Below are 22,570 nucleotides of genomic sequence, written 5' to 3' on the forward strand. Positions count from 1 at the left end.
CCGTTATGGGTTGCGTCCTTCTCCCATATGCTCTTCCAGTATTGCTCCGTCTCCAGCCTTGGTGGTGCTGTTCTCTTATTGTTCCCTTGCCACTGAGAGTACACCTTTGCTGGTTCTGTGGAGAACAGCTGGTTTATTCTCCTGCCTTCGATCTCTCTGGTGTACCTCCTCAAGCGGCTGGCCAAGGCTGTGAGTCTTTGCTTGGCAGTTTCCAAGGCCTCAGGTATGGACAGCTTGCTGTATTTCTTAGGCACCTTATTTGTCGCACCTTTCTGCAACTCCGTTAGTTGGCTAACCTCCCTCCGTGCTACTTACATATATATATATATATATACACACACATATATATATATATATTATGTAAGAACAAACATTCAAAGGAGTGAGAATTGTGTCCCATTCATGACTGAAAGTTTAATATCAAATGAGATCAAAACTCAAGCAAACCTGAATTTAACTTTTGCTTTGATGCAGTTTGGTGTGTGCACAGTGCAGCAGGTCTCTGTGGGTGGTTTGTTTGATGGTTTGAGCTGATGTTAATAGCTCAATAAATATCAAATGGATTTTAATTTCACTTGTTTGTATTAGCATTCAAAACATGTTATTGTAAGACTTTTCTGATGCAAAAATAAGTTTTAATCTTGTGTGTGGGTTTTTTCTCTGAAATTTATGTCTCACACACACGCATCTTGTACTTCATCACAAATCCACCCAGTAATCCATCCCATCCAGTAATACAGCTAGGCCTTCCATTTGCACATGGAACTGATCACAGTTCATCAAATACAGTGCAAATAGCAAATAACACACACCATAAACAGATCCAGCTTTTTTGTAACACAGAAACAAAAAAAGGTACTCCAAGCAGTTTAGACCAAATGCCTCCAGCTGTTTGCCAAATTGGTTTGACATGAGATGGCTCGATCGAGGTCACCTCCTTGATGTGGTTTTAAAGTTTCCAAGAAAAAAAAAATCTGTTAAAGAAGTTTTTTTTCCTGCAACACATTTGGGGAGTTTATTTGGGGAGTGGGGTTCTATGCTGGACTGTGAGTGGGATTTAAACACCAGTGAAAAAAAATTGTGCCTTATGGGTGATGGATAGGCTGATCGATACCTAACATCCTGCAAAAATGGCACCCTTTGGTTTATATTGTGTGTTGATGTAGCAACATAGGAGTTCAAAAATGTCCAGTTGAGTGTTAAAATACACAAATGGGTACAAAAAAGATGTTTGTTTTTTCCTAATACTTACTTATATAGTTATTTGATCACATTTCCAAATGAATGCGTGCGTGAAACCTAGAGTTCAATAAGAGAAGATGAAGATGGAGATTGAGAAGATGTTAAGGGAACTATTTTCTTCTGTTTTTGTGCATTTAAATTATATGCATACAAGTATTCTAATATTTGACATACGCAGCAGTTATTATGAATTCAATCACAGTTCTAAGGTCTCTCGGTTATTCATTCCATCCATCCTCTTCCGCCTATCCCAGATATCGTTTGGGTGAGAGACAGTTTACACTCTGGACAGCTCGCCAACCTGACGCAGGACTAACACAGCAAAACAGGCAACCATTCACACCAACGGGCACCACTAACTACATGTCTTTTGAAGGCAGAGCGCCCACGCAGACACCATGCAAACTGATCACATGACAGGCCCAGCCGAGTGGTGGACTCAAACTCAGGGTGTTCTTGCCGGATACCGTCAGTGTGCACCCACGAATGGAAGATTTGTTTTATTTTCATTATCCACTAGAGGGCACTGTGACACTGTAAATCTCCAAACCACCATCACACGACAGCTGTCTCCCTTTCTGCTCTTGTGTTATCAAAAAGATAATTATATGAATAACCACACGCAGGTTTATTGTTAGTTTGTTGTGCCCGCTTACAGGTAAGAACAGCCAGCACAGACTGTATTATACCATAGCACTCAATCTTTGCGTTTCCGCTTTGTAGGTGGAGACCTTTTGTAGGACAGCCCTGCTGTTTACGTTTGGGGAAGTTGCTCAATATCGGAAAACACTTTTTCTTTTAGGTATGTGAGCAAAACCTAACTGTTTGCGATTTTTCTGGGTTAAAGAATCCACTCGATGGAGTATAATTAACGTCTTCAGGTCTAAGATCATGACAGCATGACTGTTAGATAAAACCCAATCTCAGGTTTGGTCACAAGCTCCCCGCAGAATGGATAATCCAGTAACTTCCGCTACTTATATTCGCAACATCGGTTTTCGTTTACGTCGCAAATTGTCCGATTTTTTGGATCCTCAGGACAGGTGGAAAGAAGTTCTTGTAGATATACAGAAACCGAGCGGGGAGCCGAGGTATTCCCAGCTTCATGTCAGGTAAGATGCGGGCAAACTTTCTGACGTGCTTGTTTTTCATTGAATGAAATCACGCTGATTGTTTATTTATTGTTTACTGAATTTGTGCCGCTGTCTTTGAAGGAGATTTGAAGGTCTTGTTGCACAGGGTCGCAGTCCCACAGTGGAGCTGCTCAATGACTGGGGGACCACCAACAGCACAGTGGGTGAACTTGTGGACATTTTGAAGAGTCACGAGTTACTGGCTGCTGCCAGTGTTCTGCTACCTGGTATGACTTTTAAAAGCCATTAAATAATAACCACACGCAACAGGTAGAATAAACCTGTTGAATCTTAACTTACCCCAGATCTTTTTCCCAGTATCGCCCTCTTTTTAAAAAAAATTATTGTAAGAAAATAAGATGTTAACCACGAGTTGTGAAATTGCAATAAGAGATGTAGCAAAAAACTTCTGCACTTTTTGGGTAGAGGATGAGTAAACATCTGTTATGTTATATTAAAGGTGTGATGCCTGGAGCATGAGGAGAAACAGTCAAACCGCATTGATACAGGATGTAAAACCCAATCATTTATTCTGATCATTTTTTTGTTTTTGTCCTCACACAATTGAAGAGTCCAGTCCACTGGAGACACAAACCCAAAGCACTGCTTCAACCAGAGTGCTGGAAGAGAGAGATGTGCAGCAGCAGCCCGTCACCACTGTGCTGCAGCTTCGAATGCCACAGGAGAACACCGAACCAATACACACAGGTCTTTCACTTTTTGATTATGTATTAATTTTACGTTCATATCTTGATTGAACATGTGACACTGAACGTATGACACGTATGACATTTATTAACACAGTCATTTATGAGTCATATTCATGCGATGTTTTAAGTAGATAATGTTCATCTTTCATTATCTGCTGAAAAGTCTGGTTTCAGTGAATTAAAATGTCATATCTTTCTCAGCACCATGTAAATCTGCCACTGCAGTACTAAAGTAGTGCAATAAATCTACTTGATTACATTAGAGCACTGTAAACTAAGCTGCTCTATAGTGGTGTAGTGTAGTCAACAAAGATGTTTAGATTTCGATGCCGCTTCTTCGTAAAGATGTGATTTTACGTAATCGACAGCAGGTGGCAGCGTCGGGCTCTTGATCAGAGAAGTTAATGAGGCAGTTTACTGTGTCTCCCTCCTTAGGCTTCTCCAGTTTCTTATATAGTGACCTGATGAGGATCACAGGCAACTTTGATGACCGGTCCACGTCAGCTGGTGGCAGCCGAATTGGAGAGGGAGGCTTTGGGACGGTATACAAAGGTCTCCTGAATGACAAACCAGTTGCAGTGAAAAAACTCAATCCAGTAAGTGAAAATATTTTTTAACAGAACCACATGCCTCTGTGTACTGCTGTTAATTGCATCTGAGATATTGTATTATTTAGGTGGATGACATACCACTGGACAAGTTGCAAGATCAGTTCAACCAAGAGATCCAGACTCTGAAAGTGTAAGTTTCCCTCAGGAAGAAGGTGAAGAAGCATATTTAACATACATGTATTTACAAATGCAGGTATGGTTTAATAACAGCATTTGTTCCACAGGTTGAAACACGAGAACTTGGTTGACATGGTTGGATTTTCCTGTGACGAACAGCACCTATGTTTAGTGTACGCTTTCATGGCCAATGGATCGTTATTAGACCGACTGGCTTGCTTTGTAAGCATTATTTACTCTTCTACACAAACAGTCTGCTTTTCAGTCCCCGTGCATTCATAAAGGGATTTAATTACATGCTTTTTTTTTTGTTTATTTAGGAAGGAAGTCCTCCACTTTCCTGGCACCACAGGTGCTTGATAGCAGAAGGGACAGCCAAAGGTTTGGAGTATCTGCACTCCAACCATCACGTCCACAGAGATGTTAAAAGGTTCATAGTGCGAAAGCTTTCATCGTTATTGGTTTAGAGATATCCTACAAAGAAGAGAGAAAATATCCTGTTTTTGATGTCCCGTACCTTTATGGAACACTATGCAAATTACATCACATTACTGTTTTAGACAAAGAACCAAAAAAAGACTTTGGGGATGTAGAAAAAGCTTTCCCATATGGTTCTCTGCAGATCATATGACAAAATTAAACTAAATTAAAAGTAGAAAAAGGTTTCATTTACACTTGTATTTATGTCCCTGTTCAGAGGCACATGAAAAAACTGATGCCACACCTAGATTTATTTTATTTTTGTTTAATCTGATGACACCACTAGTAGCTAGTAGTTTAAGTTAACATGAAGATCACGAACAGGTTCATTAGTAATGCAACAGTACAGTTTGGGCACGAAAGGTACAGTTTGGTAATTTAGTGAGTTTTATAGAGGCTCATAAGCAAAATCATGCAAGAGGTATTGATGTTTTAATTTAACTCTTGGCAAGGAAGCCAGTAAAATCACATTTCCCTAAATGTAGAAATATACATGACACATGACTGGATGTTTTGTTGCTCACTCTGGTATTTCTTCCCTGTTAGTGCGAACATCCTGTTAGATGAACACTTTGTGGCCAAAATCTCAGACTTTGGTCTGACGAGAGCATCGGCCAAGCGAACCTCGACAACCATGATGACTGAGAGGATCGTGGGTACCCGTGCGTACATGGCACCGGAGGCGCTAAGAGGAGAGATCACACCAAAATCCGATGTCTTCAGTTTTGGAGTGGTAGGCTTTCTTCAGACACACACACACACACACACACACACACACACACACACACACACACACACACACACACACTGATACACACAGGTAGGGCTGGAGAAACTGCAGCTGTAATGTAAAATGTAGAGCAATACTCAGCACTTTCCTTGACTCCAAGGTTCTCCCAAACTACTGACACATATATAACTGCAGGACACAAGCGTTGCAGTATACTTTTTTCAGTATTTGTGAAATAAGTGCTCTATATTGTTTATCATCTGTCATTATCCCAAATCTGCTGTGGGACACAGCGATACGTATTAGTAGCTATAATTGTCAAACATAGGTGATTATTAGGTGATCATTAGATGATTTCCGGGATCAGTACTTTAGTAGAATCTCTGACCTTGCCACGAAGCATATGCATTCCTACATGCTGTGGGAATACTGCAGTGTTGGCGATGTTACCCGCCGCCACATGTAAGTTTTCCTGTTGCCCAGAGCCGTGCGATTAACCCCGTCTCTCTGCCATCTACAGGTGTTGTTAGAAATATTGTCTGGACTCCCGCCAGTTGATGAAAACCGGGAGCCACAGTTCTTGGTAAGTTACACAAAAGAGGCTTTCATCGTGTTACCTGCCAAGCTACACTTTGTGCTTCCAGCTTATTAAAGGCTTTGCCTTTAATAAGTCAGGGAACATTATCGGTTAATAGTCAATTTGTTATTGATTTAAACAAAAAAGTTCAAATCTTCCACCTTTAAAAGTTTCATCTGTGCTCATCATGTGCTGATACTGCATTTGATGTTTAATATACAAGTCAGCATCTATGGAACATGCTTGCAGAAGATGATTGTTACATCACTGTGTGTGTGTGTGTGTGTGTGTGTGTGTGTGTGTGTGTGTGTGTGTGTGTGTGTGTGTGTGTGTGTGTGTGTGTGTTCCCTACTTCATTTCCTAGATGGAGATGAGGTATGACATAGATGATGAAGATGAGGAGCTGACTCTGGAGGATTTTGTGGACAAAAAGATGAAAGCCTGGGAGCTGAGCCAGGTGGAGAGTATTTACTCCTTGGCATGCAACTGCCTCCATGAGAGGAAAAACAGACGGCCTGTCATCAGACAGGTACAGGAACGATCCCAGCAGATTTAATGTATAGGTCAAGCTACTGTGTTGGCATCTGCACAGCTTTTCACCTTGAGCTGTTTGCCTGTGTTATGTGCCTCTGCTGGACCAGGCTGAATGAAGAAATCCCACAAAGGGATTTTTTTTTTTTGTTTTAGTTTTTGAAAAGAGGATCATTAACAACTGAGTCGGGTCATTGTTTGGTTTTTTTTTTAATGGCATTTATTAGCAAAAATACATTCACCTGTTTAACTGCTTATTAACACTAATATCTAAACAGCCAATCACATAGCAGCAACTGACTGCTGTATAGGCGTGGCTGTGGTCATTTAAGCACCTCGAGGTGACTTTTGTTGCGATTTGATGCTGTGTAAATAGCACATAACCATTTCCAGTGAGTGGCAGTTTTGAGGGTGAAAATGCCAGAGATCAAAGGAAAATGGGCAGACCGTTTAAAGCTGATAGGAAGTCAACAGTACTCGTTATCTTAACAAGGTATGCAGCAGAGCATCTCTGAATGCACAACATGTTGAACCTTAAAGCAGATGGGATGAGCAGCAGAAAGCCGAGGCCACAGTTCACTCAGACAACAGAACATTGGAAAAACATTGCCCAGGCCAATAAGTCTTGATTTCTTCTATGACATTTAGATGATAGGATCAGAATTTGGCAAAAACAGCATGAAAGTCCAGCAATGTACCAAAACCTCAGGCTGCTGCTGGTGTCATGGTGTGGGGGACATTGTCTTATCACACTTTGGACCCCTTAATACAAACTGAGCGTTTCTTAACCACCACAGCCCACCTGAGTGTTGTTGTTGACCGTGACCACAGTAAACCGACGTTTTTATGACTGCTTCCAGGAAGGTAACACACCATGTCACAAAGCTCAGATCGTCTCAAACTGGTTTCCTGAACATGACGAGTTCACTGTAATTGAATGGCCTCCACAGTCACCAGATCTTAGCCTTAATAGAGCATGTTTGGGACGTGATAGAAAGGGACATTTGCATCATGAATGCATGATGCAAATGTCCCTTTCTGCCACATCCTGACAAATCTGTGTGACGCTATATTAACCAAAATCTCTGAGGAATTTTCCAACACTGTGTTCAATCTGTGCTGCAACGAATTAAAGCAGTTCTAAAGGCAAAAGGGGCCCAACTTGATATAGCAAGGTGTACCTAATAAAGTGTATGGGGAGTCTATGTAATAACAAACATATTATTTAGGGGATTTAGGGAGCAAATGCAGGCAGTAAGAGAACGGAGGCTGCACTCTTGTCTTGTTGAACTAAAGGAAAATGTCATATTGTTGCTACGATATATATATATATGCTAACTTCATGATGTAGTCATGATTGTTGTGTGTCTGAACAGGTTTACGCGGAGATTCACGGAGTCGTCAAAAACATTGCACTGGATCTTGATAGAAAGGCGTGAAGCAAAGCATCGTGGGAATTGTGAGCTTGCTTCAAACTGCAGACTGACAGAAGAATTACTGCACTGTTTTTTTTTTTAAAGGCATGTAGCTTACGTGTGTAATTGCTGTAAAAATACTGCTGAATACATTTCTGTGCGGCCTTTAAACAAATCTAATGGCCGAACTCTTTCAGAATGCTGATTGGTTGTTCTTCCCAGTGTTAAATGTATTTATTACGAACAATTAAAGAAGTGAAAGAAAGTGATTTAAATATTTTATTTTTCTTCTTTAAAAGAATTATAAGAAAACATAAGACCAAACATGATTTTTCTATTATAATGACACTGTATGAACATAAAGGGATATTCCCTTCAAACATGAGGTGAGCGAAGTAGTTTGCCTAATATTAATCAGTACATCAGTGGATGTGGCAACATTTTGATCAAGGTAATTATATTATTCCCTTTCCCATCCAGTAGCGTGGCATTCCCTGTCATTATGGGAACCAGAAAAGCTGGAAAAGCTTCCTTCCTTGTGAAATCTGAAATGTGTGGATGTAATATTTCTGGAAGCCCCAGTTCTTTCACTGTGATCCTTACCGACGTGGACATCTACCTCAACAGACCAGACTGTTTCTTAATCAAAGAGCATCACACAGCTACAATATGTACATTTACAGCACTTGCATAGAAAAATAAGTATCTCAGCAGATGATTTTTTTCATGTAAACCACAGTTATATCAAAAAAAGAAGTCTTTTTTTTCCCCCCCCCAATATAAAATGAATCATCAGACACAAGTTTGAGAATTTTTTTTTTTCTGCTTTGGAGCACCTCATTGTGCAAACAGTAGGAGACAAATAATCAACACATTAGACACAGAAACATTAATTGACACGAGGAGGAATGGAAGTTAGGAATTTGAGCACGTGAACACAAAATGGGGTCTTTTCATCACATCGGCGCAAGTTCACATTAGTTACACTAACATTTTTGAAGTCTCAGAGCTGGCAACGATGTGAAAATTAAAAAAAACAACCTCATCTTTGACTTGGTTTGGGCCTCTCTGAATTATAGTAAAAGGGTTTTTATGAATGTACTAACCTACATGAATGTACTTCCATTTGGCAAGCTACAAATGGACATTCTGAAGTGTGTCATTGCTCAGTTGTCCTTGGCGTGCATAGCTGGGTCTGTGGGTGAACTCTGTGGGAATTTGAGGTTTTTGTCTTATTATTTTAAACAAGCGTGTCGAAAATGATTAACCCCCCCCCCTCCTGCCTTCCCCTCCCCAAAGCAGGAATGTTCCTCTGTGGACCGTGCTCGGGGTAGAGGTGGTGGTCGGGCGGTGAGGTCTGTTTAATCTTCCTCCTCTCTCTCCCCCGGTGGTCGGGTGATGCGGCGGCCGCCCTTCTTACCAGCGGGGCCTTTGGGCTTGGCAAAGCGCTGCTTGTGTGCGTGCTGCTTGGGATGCACCTCCTCGTACAAGAAATCACTTGTCAGTTCTTCTCCGTTTTCTATTTCCAACTGGGAAACAGAAATATTTAAAAAGTGCATTAAAAAGATGAGCTGGACCACTGGTGCATTGTGTGACAGATTAAAGGAAAAACATTCACCCCTGTGCCCAACATTGAGCATGCTGTTTGAGGCCCATTAGAAAAGGTCACTACAAATGAGTTCTAAGATGACAACATGGCTTTTATTTGCATGACAGATGTTTAAGCTGAACAGACAGTAAATTGTGGAAGTGTTCCTGAGCCTGTGCAGCGTTTTCCATGACATGTGTGCTGTTTAAAATACAGCGCATGTGCTCGAATCGATCCAAATATAGATAGTATCAATGCCAACGCTGGTATTGGTGTCAGATCAATATTAGTGCCATATTATTAATGCTTTGTCTCCATCCTTTCCTCCCAGTTCAGTATGTAGCCCACTGAATTGTGTTAAAAAAAATTTTTGAGAAAAACTCAATTTAAATGAAAAAAAAAAAAAAAAACTATGAAAAATGTCTGAACGTTTTTGTTGACTGTCACGTTCAGAATTTGCAAATTGATGCCGATTTATCTCATAAATCATGACACACTTCTCTCCCCTACATAAGCTGTATTAATACATTAAAAGCATTGGCAATATGATGTGTAATGCAATGTGGAGTAAATTATGGGTAGAGTGCCCTTCACCACCATCATCAAAACACCTTATGAGGAAAATATGCTTTGGAAGCATGGCGCTCCACCCTTCCTGTAAATGCCTGGAGATTTACTGTAGAATCAATAATAACACTCTGTAGGTTTTCAGTCTTGTTTAAGCAATACATGTAGAATAAGGTTTACATTTGTAATCAGTCATATCAGCCACCAAAACCATTTTAAACTCTGTATGAAACACAGTACACAAATACTTTTGTTATCAGGAAATCTCTTATGTAAATAAATGATATTTATTTTACATAAGACATTTGATTATTATAGTATATCATAGGGCTGTTCGATATAACGATATATATCGGATGACGATATAAAAACGTCTATCGTTTCATTTTACGCTATCATTTGTTTCGTGGTGTCGCAAAATAAACTGTTTACGACAATATTTTTTCATCGTTTTGATGGTCACTGTAGTGGTTATATTAATTTCTTAAAGTTCTCTCTTTCTCTTATATGTAATATAACCACACTACTGACGGACAAGCGCCTGTTTTTATGAGTTGTCGTTAGCAACAGCGACAGCAACACCTTCGTGGGGCCGCTTGTTTATGTTCCACATAAACCTTTCACAATAAAGCTCAAGATCCTGTTGAGACTTTTCAGAATAAACTGAATCACGTGAAAGAGCAGATTATTTACGGATGAGAAGTAAAAAAGAGCCGCCAGGTGCTAAAAAATAAACCTTAGACTCAAACGTTAGAACAGGCTTTTCCCCGCAGCACGCCGTGTAATAAATACAAAGAAAACGGCGGCCGTTACAACTTATGTCTAAAACTGTATAGTTTCATGCATCGGTTAAAACACTCGACTCCAGATACATGACACGCAGCTGGAAACACTTCACACAAGTCGAGCTGCCCGAGATTCACAGAATTTACAGAAAATTTTTGCGATTTATATCGTTATCGGGATTCGGGACGATAGAATTCTTATATCGGGATATGAGATTTTGGTCATATCGCACAGCCCTAGTATATCACAAAACACAGTGTCTTACTTTTTTCTCAATCTCAATCTGGAGATTGTTTTCCACCATGTCGACCAAGGGATTTTTGCAGCTGGAATACAGCATCCTCTCTTTGATGCTACACTTGTACCCTGGCATAGAATAAATGAAGACTACAAAGAAAGAAGGAAAGGACAGTGAGATTGGAATCACGTGAAGCACCATTCAGAGCAGAACAACACAGAAACCTGCACAAAATACAGTGTTTGTTTGTTTTTTCCTGCTGTTCGTAATAACCCGTGGGAAATCATTTACCTGTGGACTCTAAGTAGTCGCCCTCATGGGAATGTTTGTAGAGGAAGAAGTGGTAACGTGGAGTATCTTTAGGGATTCTCATTGGGAGATCTTTCAGCTCCGTTGGCTCAGTGCCGCACAACCGAATGAGCTCCTGTTCAGCATCTAATTTCTTTTTTGACAAAAGAAGCAAAAAGTTACCCTTTAAGCAAGCCGAGTGCTCCTGTAACTACAAGCTCCCTGCTTTGGTTACCAGACAATGTGAAAAATCTAGGTGGTGCCAGTAAATACCAAACAGCTCCCTTTACTCTACATGCTAATGTGATCCTCAGCAGCCAGGAGTAAAACTAGTAAGGATGAATAGAACCCACAAAAGAAAGAAATTCACTTTAACTAAGCTTTTAGACTCATGAAAAGGAAATCTGATGCACAACCACAACAGTGCTACAATTATTCCTTTGTACTGGACTCATCTGATCTTGTGACACAAACCGACAGAATTTCAATGAGCAGAATTTACACAAAGGCTTTTTGGACAAACTGAGTAACTCATTGTGTCAAACTAGAAAGGTCTCCTCGCCAAAACAATCTGCATCTTTCCAAACACAAGGTAAAAACTCCAACTGCACATTCAAATTATTGAATATGAATATGTCAGTGCTGAGCTAATTACTGTCATTTAGACCAGGATACAGCCTTGCAGACGTGTATGCAGAAAGCTGCAGACACCAGGAGTATGTGGCTGGCCTTACAATACTTTGTAATCCCATGGCATGTAAAAATGCCCAGATGTAGTGCTGTGACAGGTATGCTGACACTTGGCCATGTAGAGGCTAATAACCCCAGCTAATAACTCACCAGTTGTACGTAGTTGATTTTCTTGTCCCTGAAACGTTCAAGTGCTGCGATGGCATCTTTATGAATAGGGAAAGCCACTCCCTGCAGAGTCTGCTGCTTGGTGTCCACACTGATGTCAGTCTGCACCTAAACACACCACAAACGAAGACACAGAAACGAGACACACTTTGAGTTCTACAGTCACATTATCGTCATTAAAACACTACAATTGACAAAAACACTGAAAAATGATATCAAAGCCTTTAAAGTAGGCTGATCAGAGCATTACTTAGCAAGCATCAAATGTCTTCAAAATCAAAACATAAGCCACAATAATTCAATAAGTGTAATCATGTGAGGGCACACCGTTAAAAAAAGAACACAAAAAAAAAACTTTTTAGGATTACAAGTGCTTTGCACATCTTCAGAGCTAGACCTGATGATTACAGATGAGGTGCTTGTATCGAAGTGACAAGGCGCCTCCGAGAAATTGCACTGAAAACTGGAAATTCTGGAAGGATTACACTGATGGATTGCATCTATTTTTAGAGGCTTGTTCCCACAAAATGAAATGCCATGCAAACATGATTGAGCCTCCCATGTAGCTATCGCGCATACCAAAAAGGATTGCAGGTCTTTTATCCATCTGCTTGGAAAAAAGTGTGCAGTCTCCGAGGCAAAGCAACAATAAATATTTCAAAGGCTTTTTGAGCTAGGCAGTACAGATTAACAGTATATCATCTTCCTTCAACAGCTGGGCAAGTGGGAAGAGCAAAAAAACCTCACTTCCCATTTGCTCTGCTGCTTTTAATTGACCGTACTTTTGGAGACAGCCTGCACTCTACTCAGAGCACTTCCATATATGGTAAGAAAGATAGTTCTTGTTCATGTGGCGGAGCTGGGAGAGCAGCAATTAGAAACAGGTTGTTTCTTAACACTGAAGAAATTCTCGGCAAAATTCTAGGAATACTCTCCAGAAGTATAAAGAGTGAAACTTCAAATGTTCCCATTTTCATTTGTCTGTTGGAGTCTATGTGGCACATCCCCGGAGACCTTGATATCAGCACTGTAAACACTGCTGACGACACTGCCTGCAACAAGTATCACATTACAGCACTTCTTTATCTGATCACAACAAAGGCACAAGCCATTGATGCAGCTCACCTGTACTCTTGTGACCAATCACTGCCAAATACTAAGAGCTACAGAACCCTCTCATTTGCATTTAGCTCCCAACATGTAAATGTTCGATTAGAACAATCAAAAAGCTCTTCTTTTAGTCCCTTTGCTGATTAGGCTAACCAGTGTTTACAACTCTAAACAGCACGTTTTGTGGAGCTAAGGATATACACACAGCTAATAGCTTTATCTCTTCCCGATGCATTAGAACATCCTGCTGTTCTAATGCATCAGCATCTCTGCACTGCACTGATACTGCCAGGCAAGCATATGCACACTTGCATTGCTGCTGACCTTGCGCTGTTTGGAAAGCTTCAGCGCCAGCTTTCATTGATACCCTACACTGTACTGGTTTGGATTTACCTACCACACCCAGGATATGCAATGAGGAGGGATACCGCTGAGCTAAAGCAAGCCAGTGCTTTCTCCCAGTGAAGCCTCCAATGTGATAATGACGTAATGCCAAAAGAGAAACGAGAAGCCTAATCCACACCCACTTTAGAACACTTCAAACCAGAGAACTTGTCAACAAGTGACCGCATGTGTGCAGCAAGCACTGCACAGAACATCGTTTCCTCCAAGATGATGACAACTCTAAGCGGTGACCAAGTGATAAAATCCAAATCACTTGTCTGTGTGTGTGTGTGTGTGTTACCTCATTCAGTTTGATCTGCCTCAGTTCCTCTTCTGCAGCAGTAAGAGGCAAAGGAGCAGCTTGAGAGGTCAGATGTTTCTTGTAACCACTGAGGCTCAAATCATCCTGCAGGTAAAGAACAGCCCAATCACACGGCATGCAGAAACACACACTGACTCACTGTTACTGATATAGTAATCACAGTTCCTATTAGGTGCTAAACACTAACACTGACATTTAACTTGGCACTGTTAAACTACTGAGTAACAAGCCTTTCACTTGACCAACCTTGCTGGTACCAAAAATCTCATCCTTGATGTGCCCGCCTCCAAACTCCTTCTTCAGTGTTGCTCTGGTAGCAGCATATAACATTTTGTGTCGCACCTGTTGTGAATATCCAAAAAAAATAAATATAATATTTAGCAAACTTTACACAGGACATAAGGTAATGAGAGCTTTATCTTTAAAGAAAAAAAAAAACATTTTATTGTTGCTTGCCTTAAAAAAAGTGAGAAATATTATAATACATATTACAGCCGGTGCTTCTGTCAAGACATTCTTTCATGTGTTTGCTGGTTTATTGCTGCATTTCCTGTCATAAAAATAGGGAACTGCTCAAATTCATAGTTACACTAGTGGTAACCAAAACTTTACAAGATACCTTTAAATATCAAACGTGTGATTTAGGCTACGTAAATCCAGCTCCAGTTCTAACGAAGCGAAAAAGAAAATGCACATGATAAAAACGAGTGCATGCATGCATTGGAAAAATGTTTTGCAACTTCCAAGCAAGCCTAAACCTGAAGGCTCGTGCTTTATACTAGAGGTCAGGAATGCTGAGCTCAGCTCCTCCTTCAGAAAGTGATTCTAAAGTCCACCGTGCTACAAATAATCCTCCATTGCACTTTATCTGGGCACCGGTCGCTTCTCCTCGCAACATTCCCCATTTCACTGCTGCAGAAACACACTTGTGTGTTATTTGTTACGGCTATTCTTGTTCACAGCAACTCCAGGCTGCAAGTGGTTCATCAAGTTTTAGTGAGACCAAACAACAATGACTTAAATGACACTGTGCGAGACAAGAACGCATAAATTGCAAGCACACACATTTGCATTACAACAAAACACCAATGCATGAAAGGAATATGCCACCTAAAAGCAATGAGGGTAAATTTTAAGTCAAGAAGGAGAGGCTGAGGCTATGCACCGTGCTATTTGGAAAAACATAATTTACCCATATTTAGCTTTCAAGAGGTCTGTTAGGAAATAATGAATGCATATAAAAGAACGGCTGCCTTGATGTGGTAAACCCCACCCGTCTGATACCCATAGCAGAGAAGGACAAATGCCATGCAGAATGGAAAGCTATTCATTAAAGCTGGGGTAGTTTGGGGTTTTTTTCTTACAGCAGAGTGGTCCGGTGACCAGGCCAGGAAGATCCACTCGTAGCCCTGGTTGTTATTGGAGTCTAGCCGGTATAGAACGTAGCAGGGCACATCATCGTCGAGGAGGGGTAGCACTAAAGAATCATATTCCTGGTCCCATTTTTTAGATGCTTTCCTGCTGGCACCTAGAGTCAGCTGCTCTGGAGAGCAGATGTGGACAAAGAGAGAGAGAAAAAAAAAATCAGCAGTGCAGAGTTTTGTTTCTTTATAAAGAAATGCTAATGTCAGCCTTGGCAGACATTTAGGTAGAAGTAAACAAACTCCAGGACGCTAGAGCGCTGCTTACCATCCTTGATGACGATCTTTAGGGCACGATACTGATCCCCGCTCTTCGCACTGGCAAAGATATCCTTCACATCATTCCCCGCTGAGAGAAAAAAAGACATAAGGTCAGGGTTTTCTTCCCCTCCTTTAAACAATGCAGGCTCAACAACATCACGCTCATCTTAACATGGCCATCATGAGTCATATGATTATGAGTCTACACCTAAAGGTTTAATGACTCATAATAGCCTGTGAACCATCTGATGTCAGCCATTAGACAAAGGCCACAAAATGATCTTCTCATTAAGCATTCAGCACCTGCAGACCTTTGTAAAGTTAGCATTTTATCCCGTATTGCACAGGCTTTGAGTGAGCAGGCCATCAAGAAAACTTGTCAGTCCTATTATTTTGGTTCAACCTTTGATCTCAAACCCAGTCACAATAAATACATTTTCTTTTAATAAATTTAAAAAGGGTGATAATTCAGATTCAAACCAACTTCTTAATAGCTGTAACACAAAGCCCAAGGGAACCTTAATGGCACAAGTCCAACAAACTATTTAGACATTTTTAAAATCACTTTTGCAGGAAGGCACTAAAGAAAAATCTTCCATGTAACACAACACATACATGGTAGTAAATGAACTGGGTCATATTCCCTGAATTACTAGGATTCACTTTTGTTTTTCACCACCACCAAAATCTGGTGAGCTACAAACAACCACAAAAAGGGTTTAGCTTAGAGGAGCCCCTGTATTAAGCTTTACGTTTAACATATATATATATATATATTTAAAAGATAAAACAGAAAAAGAAAAAAAACACTATTCGGACACAGCAGTAACAAGTACGTTTGTACTTCTATTTTAAGGTTGCCTGATTTGTAAGTTTAACCTCGGGGGTTGTTTCTATTTTTGCTGCGATGCCATCGTGTATAACAAGTGGTCACGCCCTGCATAAATCCCTTTTTCCTTTTAATTACAACACGGCTTAAGCAATGCCAGTACCATTCACGGATTATTGCAAACACCGACAGGTATCAGGCCAGCAGTTTGTCAAAATGAAGGCGTCGTCTGTCCATTCAAAATCTACTCAAAATCTAAACACTACCGGATTTATGCTTGATGCTAAAAGGCTGGGGAATTACAGGCTTTTCGAGCACTGCGAGGGTGAAAAAAGTATGAGTAGTCGTGTTTTAGGTCGCTCGTAAACTGATTAGAGACTCAGGATTAGATTTCCTGGTCATAAGTGTCCAAACAGGGCACGCACACACACATATGCACACATCAGGATAGCTCAAAGCTAGCTAGGAGTGGCTAGCTAACGTGACGCTAGCTTCCCCTTGCAATTAATTGTTGCAGGCGCTTAAAGCTCGCCGGGCAATCAGACACGCAGCAAAACAAAACACGTAAAGGCCGAAAGCTGTGAATCAGAAAGAAAGCATCTACCTTGAATGCCCGTTTGATGTGACATTGTGGCTTTCGTCGGATAAAAGGCTGATGCGGCTGATCAGGCGAAACCAGGGCAGAGAAGCAGGAAGTGGACTACATCGGCGAGACCCGCCCCGAGTCTGTCGTCACTAAAATCCTAACAGGAAGGTAATCGTGTTTTATTTTAATATGTGTTTTTTTTTCAGTCTTTAAAAAAAAAAAACAAACGGAGACGATACTTCACTCTTTATTATTGTCTTTATAATTGTCGCTGCTTTCTTTTTGTCAAATATGAAAACTGTGTTCTAGCTTTTTTTTTATTTTTACTATCCTGTGGAAAAATGAACCATACAGTTTGTTGATTTCTGCTGAGCTGTGTCATTCAAAGACTCGGCGTGTAGCATTTATAAATACTGGGGTTCTTTTGTCACATTTGATTAAAAAAAAAAAAGAAAGACATAAATATCGACTAGTCAAGTCCTGCACCTGAATGAAAACGACCAATCAAGGGGAGGGGGCGTGCCCAATGGTTGCTCGTGCATCATACCTTTGCTGTGAATTAAATTGGACTCAACAGGCCAAGATATTCTATAACTTCTTTTATTTTTTGTCTCTTTTGGTTATGTAGTGCATGCTCGGTGTGAAGTCTCATTTTTTTCATTCACCTTTTATCTGCAGGTGCATGTGGCCTCTTGGTGAAGAGGTGGAAGAACTCTGGTGTGGATTGCCTACCAGCCAGGAAACCAGTGGCTCTTTTCGTGGCTTCCTGCTTTCAGAGGTCACAGTCACACCTTAAAACTTGCAGTGATGATTATTTTCATGATAGAATAAAATACAATACAATAGCCTTTTATCAGTTTTTCTGAAAACAGGCTTTGTTTTTCTTTCTTTTTCATTTTTACAACTTCTGCTTCTTCTTCCTGATAAAGAACTCAATTAATAGAATAGAACGGAACAGAATACCCAAACCTGGCTCAAGACTTGGCAGTTGGTCTTGTAATCGGAAGGTTGCCGGTTCGAGGCCCAGCTTGGACAGTCGTTGTGACCTTGGGCAAGACCCTTCGTCTACTGGTGATGGCCAGAGGGGCCGATGGCGCGATATGGCAGCCTCGCTTCTGTCAGTCTGCCCCAGGGCAGCTGTGGCTACAACTGTAGCTTGCCTCCACCAGTGTGTGAATGTGAGAGTGAATGAATAGTGGAATTGTACAGCGCTTTAAGGTTCTTGAAAAGCGCTATATAAATGCAATCCATTATTGTCATTGTACATGTAAATGAAATTACGGAATTAAATAATGATTTCAGCTCTATAAATTTAGAAGTAGTATTTTTCAGCATTGATTTTTTTGTTACTACAAATACAACAGTACAAATCCTTCTACTACACCTCTTCCAGAAGCTGAACTTAGAGCTTCTTTGAAAACAAAGGAGAAAGTGCAAGTGTTTGAATGTAAAAGCACTAGCAGCAAACCTCTGTAAAATGTGTTTAGCTCTTATTAGTATCATTGCTTTAAATCATTTTTTTTTGCAATTACTCTGATATATACACTATTGTTGAATCCCAGGATACTATTGGTGAGATGTTTTCATATTCATAATGGAAATAATAATGAAAAATAATAGTGACATTAAGTTAATGTGCTACCTTGCTGCACTTGTCCCTCTTATCTAGTAAAAACAGAGCTTCCTTCCTCTGACCTTTTTTTTTTTTTTTTTAGAAATATCTTTGCTGGTATAAAAAAGTCAAAATATATCTTGTATTTCACATTTTCACATGTGTTCATATGAGCATGGATGAAACGGGACATTTTCTTACACAGGGAACTAAAGGGGACCAGGCTTTGGGCAAGCACAGCAGCAGTACTCATATGCACACACCATTTTAAAATAAGACAATTACTTAGTCTCTTAGAAAAGTCAAAATACAAAAGTTTAGAATTGCCAATTAACCTAAAACCAAGCCTTTGGACTGTCAGGGGAAGCCAGAGTATTAAGATAAGATAACCTTTATTAGTCCCACACGTGGGAAATTTGTTTGGGTAAGAATTCAAACAAGCACAGGGACAACATGCAAGCTTCACACAGACAAGCCAACACAAAGAAACAGACATTCATAGCACCAGGCACCAGCCACTGAAAAGAGTCAAGAGAGTCCTGGGTTTGAATCAACCAGCTGGCTGGCGCCCTTCTGTGTGGAAAATTCACGGTCTCCCTGTGCTGCTTGTGTTTTCTCGAGGTACTCCAGCTTTGTCTCTCATACAAAACACATTCATGTTCGGCTGACTGGCAATTCTAAATTGACTGTAGGTGTGAATATAAGTGTGAATGGTTGTCTGTGTAAATGTCGTAGCCCTGGTGACCTGACTAGAGGAAAACTCACCTCTCACTCTGACTCTACTGGTGGGTTTTCAGCCTATCCCCACCCCCACCCCTGTGGCTTTCTTCATTTCTTGTTTATATGTGTTCTTTGGTGATTACATATAAGTCTGTTTTTTCAGTGTTTGAAAACAGACAAAAACATTCTGTACAAGGTAATAGATCTTAAAAGAACCTCACATTGGGACTCTGGACAAGGAAAACTGAAAACACTGTGGGTTTATTCCCATGGCTTATGTGATGCTAAAAGTCTATCCAGTTTACCACTTTCTGCCCAGCAGCGTGATTAATGTGTGAGACCTGTCCCAACATTCACAACACAGAAGGCAATCATATCCACAGCTTACCATGCTATTTCTTTTACAGTTTAAGGGTTAGTACTTAAGTTTCTTATTGCTTGTGTTTCTTAAAGGTGATATTTGGCTATTGAAGAAGCAGGTGTGCTTTCAGTTTCAATTTCTAGAAGACTGCATGCGATTTGTATTTTCACCAACATGCTGTTTTCTGTGCTAAATATACCTTTGGCTGTAGTGGCAAAGGAGCTTAAATTCTACTGCATTGGAGTCCAAAATAACTTTGGCTTATCCAGATGTGGCTTTGCATACTATTTTTATTTTCATCAACACTGCACACTGGTAGAGTGCATCGCTAATCCTGCGTAACATTTGAAGATTTTCTGTTTCTTTTCACTTATTAAAAACAAAAGGATTCTGTAATACATAGAGTGCCTAAAGTTTTATATGTGAATTCATAGACTATACTATGCTGACAAGGGACACATTTCTACACAAGTTTATGTTAAATGAAAAAGCCAAGAAGAAAGGGTATAAGGATACTCTTTCGCATGTGTATTGGTCTTGGTATGTTGAGATGCCAGAAACCCACGAAGAAGAGCATCATATATATGCATATTCATGCTAACAGTTCTGGTTTATTTATGGGATATTTTAATGATATTCTATTATTGGGTATTTAAATTAAAGGGATAATAAAATAATAATGAATGCTTTACTCCACTATATGTGTATGGTATCTGCTTTTATAATGTAATAAGTTCCAAGAAATAAAGTCAACTTGTTTTCTGGTTTAAATTCAGCTATTTTCTTCAAGAAAAGAAAAAATAAAGCACTGATTGTATTTAATTATGGCTTAAGATGAATATTAATATAAAGATCAATATTCATTCATCTTTCATTTTTTTACATTTTATTCAGTTTTTCCACATCTCTGATCTGTCATACCAAGCCACGGGCTTCCTGCCTCTGGTCTCCTCTTTAAATAAATAAATGAGCCCCATGGCAGCAAATTCCCTTCTCAGCTTTGCGTCAAGTATGACACACAGTAGCACAGGAAGTGATTTGAACCCCCCCCCCCCCCTTTTTTTTTTCTTTTTACAAAATAAACAGATTCTAGTGTGGCTGATGAAACCTGTGCTCTGTTACTAGTACATTTATGTGAAACAAAATAATTTACCAATGGTATTAAGCAAATTGTTTACTGAGCTCTGGTCCACTGATTGAGATGGGCTCATCTTCAACCATTCAAATCAAATCAAATCACTTTTATTGTCACATCACATGTGCAGGCACATTCTTCGATGTGATGTAGATTTCAGAACATATAAATGAGTGTAAGTGTCTGATTTGCCATTATTGTGACCAGAGATGGGCAGTAACGCATTACTGTAATCTGATTACTTTTTTCAAGTAATGAGTAAAGTAAGGGATTACTATTGCAAAAACGGTAATTAGATTACCGTTACTTTCCCGTAGGAACGCTGCGTTACTGCGTTACTAAAACCATGATTTTTGGAGAATGTCTCACCACAGTGACTAGACAGTGACGTAAGCGAGTGCGCCGTTAGTGACAACAGCTGTGTGCAGATCAACAATGGATCACATATCAATTGTGGGAGAGAGTATGAGCGTGCAGCGTTTAAAGCGTGGAAGTACTGACCTTACTTTGAGTTTGATTCCATAAAAAGTGACAAAAACATTAGCGTCCACCGTGCGTGGGAAGAAAACTTCTTTTTACAGCGAAAAAACCCCTAAACTTCCAAGCAAGCACCGAGTGTGCAACGACGTAATGGGAAACTCACAGAGAAACTCGCGGATTCTTCAACTGACCGCGGCACACCTGCACCAGGGTAAACCTCCGCCTACCGCAGTCCTGCTTTACAGATGAAAATAGAGCAACAGGACCGCTGAGTCTTTGACTTTATTTATTTTCTGCTGTGTTTTACTTGCATCTATTTGAAAGACTGAGTGTAAACACAAAAAATATGTTATTTTATGTGCTGGAACGTGCAGAAAATAGGTTTAAATGTTAAACTAATTTATTCAAGTCAGAGAATGTTGCATATAATTAAATTTTTGCTTGATGCATAAAGTTAAAAGATTAAAACTGATAAAACAAGTTAAAAAAATAGACTTTTCCATTTGATTACATTTTGTATGATGGATTATGCAGAAAAAGTAGAATTGGGCTGAAAGATCTATCACTTTATCACCTCTTCAGGTTGTAAATCGTGTTTTTTAAAAGTAACTAAGTAATTAATTACTTTTGAAAATAAGTAATCAGTAAAGTAACGGGATTACTTTTTGAGGAAGTAATCAGTAATTAGTTACTGATTACTTTTTTCAAGTAACTTGACCAACACTGATTGTGACTAAACAAATGAATGATCACTGGCAAATTGCACCTCGTTCCAGTGTCCAGGTAGGATAGACTATTCCCCTGATATGATGAGTTTAGATAATGTGGATAATTTTATCGGATATTCTGGTTGAAGATGAAAGACCGTTGACACTCAACTCTTCAACATAAACCAGGACGATTACAGTCACTGTGGAAGTTTGTTTCTGGCACTGAAAAAAAAAGCTGGGATCTCAAAGTTTTGAATTAATAATTCAAAATTTAGAGGAAATAACTCCAAATTTCGAGTTAGGTATCCCAAAGTTTTGAGTTAATAAGTTAAAGATTTGCGTTATTATCGAGTTATGGGTGACAGTTTTTTTTCCAGAAGCGGAAAAAATCTTCCTCAGAAAAATCCTCATAGAAATCTGGTAGTTTCTAATGATGTTTAATGGGTTAAGTTCAAGTAACTTGAAAAATAAAGGAAAACAACATCTAATCCGTTAATATTAGAGGTTCGTCCTTGGCCTGTTGTGATACATATATTGGTATACTTATAGATTCCTCAAGTCTTACTTGTGTTATGGATGTCGCTATCATTTTATTTTGAAACACGTGAGCGGAAGTCGTGTATTTGTATTGGCTCTGACTTTGGCGCTAGTGAATCAACGTGTTGGCTACATTGCGTTGCACTGATGCTGCGCTTGCTGTGTGGATTCAGCCTCCTCCATCCTTGCTACAGCGGCGGTAGAAGCGTCCTACTTACTACCCAGAAACCG

At 39.8% G+C, this 22,570-nt stretch overlaps 2 protein-coding genes across 2 annotated transcripts; one reads left to right on the forward strand and one right to left on the reverse strand.

Moving 5' to 3' along the window:
• The first annotated feature begins 2,055 nt into the window (after nucleotides 1-2,055).
• Nucleotides 2,056-7,591, forward strand: irak4 (interleukin-1 receptor-associated kinase 4). Its single transcript, XM_085357616.1, has 11 exons — nucleotides 2,056-2,354; nucleotides 2,457-2,602; nucleotides 2,946-3,083; nucleotides 3,521-3,681; nucleotides 3,762-3,826; nucleotides 3,921-4,035; nucleotides 4,134-4,243; nucleotides 4,840-5,026; nucleotides 5,544-5,606; nucleotides 5,965-6,129; nucleotides 7,508-7,591. The coding sequence occupies exons 1-11, from the start codon at nucleotides 2,194-2,196 to the stop codon at nucleotides 7,568-7,570; spliced, it is 1,374 nt and encodes a 457-aa protein (XP_085213742.1). The 5' UTR covers nucleotides 2,056-2,193; the 3' UTR covers nucleotides 7,571-7,591.
• Nucleotides 7,592-8,807: 1,216 nt separating this feature from the next.
• Nucleotides 8,808-16,885, reverse strand: twf1a (twinfilin actin-binding protein 1a). Its single transcript, XM_085357618.1, has 9 exons — nucleotides 16,803-16,885; nucleotides 15,377-15,457; nucleotides 15,052-15,230; nucleotides 13,934-14,029; nucleotides 13,667-13,771; nucleotides 11,854-11,979; nucleotides 11,017-11,167; nucleotides 10,753-10,874; nucleotides 8,808-9,075 (listed from the first exon to the last, which is right to left on the reverse strand). Exons 1-9 carry the CDS (start codon nucleotides 16,825-16,827, stop codon nucleotides 8,908-8,910), a joined length of 1,053 nt encoding a protein of 350 aa, XP_085213744.1. The 5' UTR covers nucleotides 16,828-16,885; the 3' UTR covers nucleotides 8,808-8,907.
• Nucleotides 16,886-22,570: the final 5,685 nt, after the last annotated feature.

This window comes from Diplotaxodon limnothrissa, linkage group LG7 (genome assembly GCF_057381915.1).
Source record: "Diplotaxodon limnothrissa isolate DT_005_m linkage group LG7, D_limnothrissa_male_GT1.1, whole genome shotgun sequence".
NCBI classification, from domain to species: domain Eukaryota; kingdom Metazoa; phylum Chordata; class Actinopteri; order Cichliformes; family Cichlidae; genus Diplotaxodon; species Diplotaxodon limnothrissa.